The following is a 9,394-nucleotide window of genomic DNA, read 5'->3' as shown; positions in this document are numbered from 1 at the left end:
TAGCACAAAGCTTATCTATGCGACTTGGCAACGATCCAGCCGGCTACGAGTTGGGCAGAAGTGGCAGTTAGTGAAAATCGAGCTCTGACTTCGGGAGTTGCAGTCATCGTCTCCTCGTTCGGGATGCTGCGGGGGGAGGCCTTGATTTGGGTCTCCCAGACCACATGATGGCGGCGCTGTCGGTGCCGTTATCCCTCACCGATAAAGGAGGATATTCATATGCTAGCGAGCATTCTGCAATGTTTTGGAGATGTCATTGGCTTAGTAACAAATGTCCAGAAAAGTTTGGTTGCCCCAATCAGATGCGCAGGCATTAATCATGATGATATCCTAGCCGCCTTCCCGGCTATGTGGTCCCAGTACCCATTGTGATACCTCAACCTCTCTCTAGCGGTGCACCGACTGTGAAGCGTTGTCTTCCAACACCTTCTTGACAAGATCGTTGGGAAGGTTAGGTGCGGAAATGGGAAGTCCATCATGATGGCAGGTAGGTGTGCTTGGATAAAATCCGTCACATCGCAAGCAATCTATCACCTCACGTCACTTCGGCCTCCGAAGGGGTTCATGCAAGATATTGTGATGCTTCAAACGGCATATTTATGGGTTGGAACATATAAAGTGTATAGGAAAGTGCAAAATAAAATGGGACCTCGTGTGCATGCCTAAGGAGTCTGGAGGACCGTGCATTCTTGATATGGACAAATTCGCAAGGGCGCTTCAACGTACGATGGCCATGGCTAGCTTGGAATGACCCAGGTTGTGTTTGGGTCATCTCCGGGCACCCTTGCATTTTTGTACTCTTCTTGGCTAGGATGTCACAAACCCAAATACATTGCACCATCCATTTTTTTCAATCTCCAAGCGGGCTCCATTCATGAGGTAGAATGGTATCTGGAATCAAAACATCAACATAAGTTTGGGCCTCTCAGTTCCGGACCTCATTGAATTTTAATAAGGTCACTTCCATGTCGAATGTAATAATTGCGAGTATTAGAGCGGAGTCCATTTTATGGCGATGGCGGCTGCCAAACGCCTGAGCTTGTTGATGTCGCGCGGTCAAACCTAGACCGCCTTTGTTCCTGTGTACTCATCTCTTAATTAATATGGAAATGATAAGTACCAAAGTTCGGCATTTGACCATGGCCAATCGAATGTTTTTAATGGCAACTTTAATTGACCTGTGGATGGCAAGGTTTAGTTGGTAAGCTCGGCAATTTTCTGGCATAAAATAAACTAAGACAGACTTACCATGCCTGTCAACTAAACTTGTCAGTCTCGCGTCAACTAAAATTGTCATAAAAAATCCAATTTACATGGTCAAAATCTGAACATTCATACTTATCGGCGTCAATATTAATACGATGAGGCAAAGTTTTGCCTCCTTAATTTCAAACAAAAAAAATCGTTGCAAGGCTAACCATTTTAATTTTGAGCAGCGCTGGAAACGAATGAAAACCGAGAATCCATTTAATATGCCCGGCCTTTGCGTCGTACTCCTTCCGTTTGTAAATATGTCTTTGTAGAGATTTGACTATGGACTACATACGGAACAAAATGAGTGAACCTATACTATAAAATATGTTTATATACATCTGTATATAGTTTGTATTGAAATCCTAAAATAACTTATATTTAGAAACAGAGTGAATACGTATTAATCGCCTGATGAAAACGCCACCATGGCTCATTAAGATCATATAAATGAGTGCTTATATATATTCGGAGGTGGCTCATTAAGATCATATAAATGAGTGCTTATATATTCGGAGGTGTATAAAATCTGACATATCTAATGCCATTTAAAATGCATATAAGAGGGCACATTTACACAGATATCAAAAATATCTATATTTAGCATACAGGAGCATCCCAGGTTTTCCATCATTCACTAGAGGCAACACAACAACAACGACGACCATGGCATCTTCACTTAGCTTCATCCTTGCTCTTCTCCTCGCAATCGCTGCCACCGATGCTGTCACTGTCCACCTACTCAACAAGTGCCCCTACACGGTGTGGCCCGGCGCCGTCCCGGTCGGCGGCGGGAGCAGGCTCGACCCTGGTCAGGTGGCAGCCATTCAAGTCCCCCCGGGCACGGCGGCTGGCAGGATTTGGGGCCGCACCGGCTGCAACTTCGATGCCAGCGGCCACGGGTCGTGCGCCACAGGCGACTGCGGCGGCGTGCTGGCCTGCGCCGCCGGAGGGAAGCCACCCACCACGCTCGCCGAGTATACGCTGGGTAAGGGCGGCAGCCCCGACTTCTATGACATCTCCCTCGTCGACGGATTCAACGTGCCGATGAGCTTTGGGCCTACCGGCGGCAGCTGCCACGCGATCAGCTGCGCCGCGGACATCAACGCAAAATGCCCGCCGGAGCTGAAGGTGGACGGAGGCTGCTCGAGTGCCTGCCTCAAGTTCGGCACCCCACAGTACTGCTGCACACCGCCGCTTACGCCGTCGACCTGCGGGCCGACGGACTACTCGCGCTTCTTCAAGGGGCACTGCCCGGACGCCTACAGCTACGCCTACGACGACAAGAGCAGCACATTTACCTGCCCGGTCGGATCAGACTACCAACTCACCTTCTGCCCATAGAGGCGATTGGGATTCAATTTACTTCGTCAATGGATAAGTCTGTATCGGTAATGTATGACGGATGATTCCACAAAATTTCTACTGAAAAACTTTATGGAGAAAATTGTTCGACAACTTTTTTCTTTTTTGAGGATAGAATAGTCTTCTTTGTTTTGAGGACAAAAATACTACTCCCTTCGAGCCATTTTAATTAGGAAATTGTTTATGTGCGGCACGCCGGCGGAACGCTCGGGCCGGTCGTTCCTGCGCTGTACGATAGAAGCGCCCCTGACCACTCGTTTTGTGGGTCTCAACACCGCCCAACGCCCTCCTATCCTTATCTCCCCCTCGCATCTCTCTTTCTCCTTTCCTTTTACATCACCAGCCATGGGAACGGCAGCTCTTGCTCATCTCCTTCCTCTCTCTACCCCGAGCTGCAGAGGGCTATTGAGAGCATCCGCGCGACACCCCTTCAGAGTTGCTGCAAAGGGGAGAGTTGCGTAGCCAGAATGCACTCGTCACCATGGGCCGCCTAGGTGAGCTCGTCGCCATGGTGCGCACGCCGTCGCCGTAGAATGCTGCGACCGCACCTGCCGCTGCCCTCTTTTTCTGGGCAGGGGACGGTGGGCGGGGGGTGCTGCAAGCAGCGGAGCCCCGTGTTTTTGGGGAGGCAACGATGGGCTACAAGTGAGCGGCCACCACCAACCACCGATGCGATTCGCCGGCGGAGATGCTACTACCCCAGCGCGACGGAGCTGCAACCATAGTTCGGCGGAGCTACAACCATAGGCCGATGGAGTTGCAACTAGCAAAACAAATGCTGGAACCGGCGACAGCCGTGTTGCGATGGTCACGGCGACGATCCATCATTGCTGGAACCAGCATTTTTTTTCCTGGAAGCAGTGAATTTTTTTGCTACGACCCCAGCAACGATGATTCATAGTTTTGCTCGAAGCTGTAAGTACTTTTGCTGGAACCATTTTCTTGTTTTATTGCAAGCATGATTTCTTTTTGTTATCATCGTTTTGATTTTTGCTGGAATAAACATTTATTATTTTTGTTACCATTGTCCTGGATTTTTGCTGGAACCAGTGTATTTTTTTGCTACAAGTGTTCTTCAGTTTTGCTGGAACCAACATGCCTTTTTGTTTGCAATTTTGATGATGGCCAGCATGCCCGTGGTGAGCTTCGACGGCGAGCGAGGGGGCCTACCGCCACCGGAGCTGCAACCGCAGGCCATAGCTATTGCATGTGTAGAGTCAATGACAAGTGCACGCGGTGACCAGCGGCGAGTGCAGCGACCGGCGAGGGCTGACCGGCGACGAGGACGGCCGGCAAGGTGCGGCAACTGGAGAGCGTCTAACCCGGCAAGGTGAAGGGAGCGATGAGAGGCAGGGGGGATTCTTTCCGTACGCGCTCGTGAGGAAGACAACTGCATCGATCGTACGGCTACAAACGACATAATCAAACGGCTTAAAGTTGACCGGCCGCACTATTAGGCCGGTGCGCCGGCGCCTATTAGTGGCCTTTTAGTTATCGTTGATTTAGTAACTTTAAACTAAGGCAGTGCTAGGCGCCGGCGCGCCGACCCAAATTTGGGCCGGTTGCATGCCAGCCACCCGATTCAATAGGGTCAACGCCCGTGCACACCGCACGATCTGTTTTTGTTCCTCCCCCGACGCCATCTTCTTGGAGAAAAACTCCAACTTCCATTGACGATCGACATGCCCCGCCTCGAAGCACCGCACCCCGATTCGTCTCGCGTGTTGCTGCCCTCGCTGCCGGTCGCCACCCTCACCGCCGGTCGCCGCCCGCGCCACCGTCGTCTCCTACGTTTCTCGTCGGCTACGCCAGTGCAGCAGTGTGTGCCCATGGTTGTAGCTCTCCGTGGCGACGGCCCAGCACCGATGCGACGCCACAACTCCGGTGGTGACGGTCCCCCGGTGGAGGCACCCTCGACGACGAGCTCGTGAACTGTACTCTACTCGGGTTGTCGGAAGTAGCAAAAAAGTCCGTTGGTCGAGCAAAAAAACATGCAGGTTGCAGCAAAAAAAAACTCGTTGGTGTTGCCGCACTCGTCGCTCATCGTAGAAAAAAAAAGGCTCACCCGTCGCCGTCGTAGCACGGCCATGCCGTCGCCCGCAGTCTGCACCTTCGTCAGCATGTTGCACCGGTTGAAGCTTTTTTTTGTGCCGGCTGAAGCTTTTTTCGCGCCGGCTGAAACTTTTTCCATGTTTTGAAGCTTTTTTTCCACATCAATTGAAGATTTTTTTTCATGGTTGAAGCTTCCTCCTTCGCCAGTTGAAACTTTTTTACACACCGGTTGAAGCTTTTTTCTGTTGTTGAAACTTTTTTTCCACACTCCATGAAGCTTTTTCCCATGGGTTTGAAGCTCTATCCTTCGCCGGTTGAAACTATTTTACACATTGGTTGAAGCTTTTCCCGTGCCAGCAGTTGGTGTCGCCGGTTACAACTCCTGCTTAGCCGGTTCTAGCAAACGCCCTCGCCGGTTGCAGCTCACAAAACTTCATGTGGTCTCGCAAGCCATGCCGAGAGCTTGCAGGCCATGGCCACACCATGCAACATGCAGCCTCCCCGTGAACTAGCTTCACGACACGCGCGAGAAAGCCGAACCTCGCGACCAGACAGGAGGAAAGAGAGGCCTGAGAGGAGGAGAGAGAGGTCAGGGAGGAGGAGGAGGAGGAGAGAGAGGCCTGTGCACGAGGTGAAACAAACAGAAAGAGAAAGATGTGGGGAAGACGTCGAAAGTGATAAACAGAGCGAAAGTATAAGGTGGGGTGCATGCGTTGCTGGGCAGTAGGATCTAATTTGATCCAACGAGCCGCGCACGTCCGGTGGAGCGTTCGGCCGGCACGCCGGGTCAAACCGTTTCCCTTTAAACTAAATCTACGATAATTAATATGAATGGGAGGGAGTTTTTCTTCTCAGCAGATCGGAGGGAGTATATGAAACAAGACATTGGCTGTAGGCCTAGGGCCGGCCCAAGTTTTGTTGCCTTTACCTAAGATGACCCAAACCTTGTTCCTATGAATATTGTTTTGGATCAAGGCAAGATTTCTCATAAAAAAAACATGAATATCGTGTTTCCTATATGCCGTTTTTGCCTCAATTTGTCGACCGGACCACCTGTGTAATGCTCACTGTGTTCAACAGTAGCGAGCTGCATAGGAGCAGCCCACATGAGCCCATTGAAGCGGCGAATTGCTGCAGCGCCCAATCGCTGCAGCCAGGCAATGTAGTAACTACTCCCTCTATAATTTTTACAAGACGTTTTTAGAGTCGACGACAGTGTCAACAACGGTTATATTGAATTGTTAAGGAAGTAGCACTGTAGTAGCCATTTTACGAATAAAATAGAAATTTTTTTGGTAATCACTATTTTTTTAAAAATTGTACCTAGTTTAAAAACGCAAACATTTTTTCACAGACAAAGACAAATTTTGAAATTGTAAACATTTTTGAATTTTACAAAAAATTTAAAATGAGAACATTGATTGTATTTTCCAAAGATTATTTAAAAATAAGAAAATAAATAAATTGAGAACCTTTTTGGAAACACAAATAGTTTTGAAAACATGATTATTTTTCTAAAAAAATACAAACCTTTTTCTACATGCAAACTTTTTTTTAAACATGAACATTTTTTCAAATGAGAGAACATTTTTCAAAATTTTCTACTTAAAATAAAAGTAGGAAAGGAAAACCAATGAATAAATTACATAAAAGGAAAAAAACCAGAGAAACTGGGAAGAAACGCGAAATCACTAATTAAGGGCATCTCCAGCCGTGCCTCCGGGAAGGCCTCCCCAGGCGTTTTTTTTGCGCCGGCGCCGAAAAATCGGCCCAGTCGCGCCTCCAGGAGCCCGATTTTTGCCGGCTTGGGCCGAAAACAGCGCCGGCAGACCCAGGCCGAACCCGGCACGCTGGGGGGCGCCCCCGGGGCAAACTGTTTTGGCGCGAAACAGCCGCGGGCCCACCGCGTCAGCGACTCTACCCTCTTCTCGCCCCTTCGTCGTCCTTATCACCTCGTTTCCCGCAGCGAATCAATGCCAAAGCTGCCGCGCCGGTCAGCCTGCGCCATTGATGCCTCACGAGCGGCGAAGTGAAGACCGGATGACGCGCGTCCCTCGTCCGCCACGCGTACTCACGGCGGCTCGCGCACGGGCGGCGCCTCGGCCTATATAAGACGCGTCCCAGCGCACTCGGCGACTCGTACTCTCTCGCCGTCGTCGTTCCTCCCTCTCCTCTCTCTCGCCGTCGTCGTTCCTCCCTCTCATCTCTCTCGCCGTTTCCAGCACCCATGGCCGAGCGCTTCCCAGGTGACGGCGCGGCTGCGAACGGCTTCGGCCGCCGCCATCTTCACGAGAGCGAGGCTCGCCTCCTTTTCGAGGCCGAGTATCCGGTCCCGCCGGACATGCGGGTACCCGGGGCGTGGAGGATCAGCGCCGGCGGCGTGCCGGTGCCCCCGATACCCACTGGCGCGGCGCGGCGTGCGGAGATCGCACGCATCCGCTCGTCCCTGCCGCATGCGGCGAGGGAGGGGCCACGGTACGTCCCCGACAGCCCGCTCTGGGAGCCCTACTTCCGCCGCCGTCATGCCGAGCCGCTCGAGGCCACCAACGGCGTCGAGCCCTCCGGCAGGCTCAACGCCGTCGGCCGGCGTCGGTGGTGGGGCGTGCCCGGGCGCACGTTGGAGGCCGTCCTCGAGTACATCGAGGGCGGCAACACGCCGCGCCTCGAGTACCCCGCTCCCCCGTCCTTCACACGCCGCCGGGGAAGCTCCTGGACCCCGAGGCGCATGGAGACCGGGGGGTCCTCCTCCTCGTCCGGCGGCTCCCCATGCCTCCAACTTCGCCCCGTCAAGCCGGAGCCCCAGGGCGCGCCTGTCAGCGCGCGCACCCTCAGCTCCGGCGTCCGCATCGGCGACAACGCCTCCCCCACCGGCCGCTTCGTCCTTGTCGAGCCCAAGCCGGAGCCCGGCCTCCCCGCGGAGTACGAGGAGGTAGCCCGGCGTGGCTTCTCCGACGAGGACGCCCTGCGGTGGGCGCGGGATGACTACCTCCGCGACGAGATGGTCCGGCAGCGCCCGGCCCTGGAGGAGATCGCCGCCCACAAGCTTGGGCGCGAGGACGAGCACGGCGTCGTGGTCCTTGACAGCGACGACGACGAGCCCCCGGACCGTCCAACCCGCCGCGCCAACTGGGGGAGGGATGCAGACGGCGGAGGCGTCGGCGGGGGCGACGACGACGGCGGCGGTGACTACACGTGGTTCTACTGCCTCCTCGGCATGTAGAACCGCGTGGGCGGGCGGCGAGGCGGGCGGCGAGGGAGACGGCGGGGGTAGCCCGCGGTAGTTTTTCCCTTTTTTGTAAAGTATGTTTAAATTTGAACGAACTCCCCGATGTTTGCGTTAAATTTGAGTCATGTTTGCTCCATATTTGACTTTTTTTAAAACCCGTGGGGGGCCGCGACTGGGGGGCATCACGCCCCCAGTGCGCGGTTTAGCGCTGGTGCGCCCCCAGGGGGCGATTTTTTGCCCCTCCTGGGGGGCCAACGGCTGGAGATGCCCTAAGGAGTACTCATTGCAAAGAACACTTCACTTTCCTAGGTCGTGACAAGTGGCAACCTGAGAGTTTTCCCTTTTTTCGTAGATCCATTTATTCAAAACGTTTTATCTCTTAAACCGTGCGTCCAAATCTCGAACCGTTTTCACCGTTGGATTCCTCGCGTCGAGATATTCAAAACTAGATCCCATGTTGATAGGTTTTGACAAAAAAAATTTATGAAAAAAAAACAGACGAAAAAAACCGGGCGAAAAAACGAACCGGGAGCATGATTTTTTTCCCTTTCTGAAAGAGGCACGTCCGTGCCTCTCGCAAAATCACAACCGTGCCTCTCGTGGAAGCAAAACCGTGACACTCGGGTAAGGAAAAAAACAAAAAACGTGTTTTTTCCCGTTTCTGAGAGGCACGGCCGTGACTCTCGCGAAAGCACAACCGTGCCTCTCGCAAAGGAAAATCGTGACTCTCGCGAAAGAAAAAAAACAGAAAACACGTATTTTTTCCCTTTCCGAGAGGCACGGTCGTGACTTTCGCGTAAGTACAACCGTGCCTCTCGCGGAAGCAAAACCGTGACTCTCACGAACGAAAAAAAACAGAAAACGCGTTTTGTTTTTCCCTTTCCGAGAGGCACGGCCGTGACTCTCGCGAAAGCACAACCGTGCCTCTCGCAAAAGCAAACCCGTGACTCTCGCGAAAGAAAAAAAAAGAAAAAACGCGTTTTTTTGTTTCCGAGAGGCACGGCCGTGACTCTCGCTAAAGCACAACCGTGCCTCTCGCGGAAGAAAAACCGTGATTTTCACGAAAGAAAAAAAAATAAAACGCGTTTTTTCACGAAAAAAATTTAATTTTTTTATCGAAAAGCTAAGAAAGACCGGGAGAAAACCAAAACGTCGAAAAAACCCGGAAAAAAACCGTTTAAAAAGCTGAAAACGCGTGCGAAAAAATAAAAAAACAAAATCCGAAGGGAGCGTCCAGAGCGCGACACGTGGCGAATGGTTGAGAGCGCGCCAAGTGGCGCTGATCGTTGCGAGGCTCCCGAAGGAGCGCTCATTAAATAGTTGCTCCCGAAGAAACGACAATAAAACAAACAGAGCCTAGCTACTTGGGTCGGCCCATCTGCGGTACGCTCGGTTGCTGGCTTGTGCGAAGCCACGACATTCAGCGGTAGAGAACATCAAATAGGGCCCAATGTGCAAGGAAGCGATCGAGCAATCAGAGATGGGCATGCCACGAAGGAA

General features: G+C 52.2%; 1 protein-coding gene and 1 long non-coding RNA gene across 2 annotated transcripts; both read left to right on the top strand.

Moving 5' to 3' along the window:
• The first annotated feature begins 1,727 nt into the window (after positions 1-1,727).
• LOC125507021 (protein P21-like) lies at positions 1,728-2,759 on the top strand. Its single transcript, XM_048671723.1, has one exon. It carries the CDS (start codon positions 1,918-1,920, stop codon positions 2,593-2,595), a length of 678 nt encoding a protein of 225 aa, XP_048527680.1. The 5' UTR covers positions 1,728-1,917; the 3' UTR covers positions 2,596-2,759.
• Positions 2,760-2,838: 79 nt separating this feature from the next.
• On the top strand, positions 2,839-4,239 carry LOC125507023. Its single transcript, XR_007282827.1, has 2 exons — positions 2,839-3,531; positions 3,746-4,239. It is a non-coding gene; the product is annotated as an uncharacterized LOC125507023 (long non-coding RNA).
• The last annotated feature ends 5,155 nt before the right edge of the window (positions 4,240-9,394 follow it).

Source organism: Triticum urartu, chromosome 5 (genome assembly GCF_003073215.2).
Source record: "Triticum urartu cultivar G1812 chromosome 5, Tu2.1, whole genome shotgun sequence".
NCBI classification, from domain to species: Eukaryota; Viridiplantae; Streptophyta; class Magnoliopsida; order Poales; family Poaceae; genus Triticum; species Triticum urartu.
Note: the sequence above shows the minus strand (reverse complement) of the source record. Positions and strands in the feature narration are given on the sequence as shown.

What these genes read in the sequence shown, in the direction of transcription:
- LOC125507021 (XM_048671723.1), top strand. Translation starts at nt 1,918, where the DNA reads ATGGCATCTTCACTTAGCTTCATCCTTGCTCTTCTCCTCGCAATCGCT.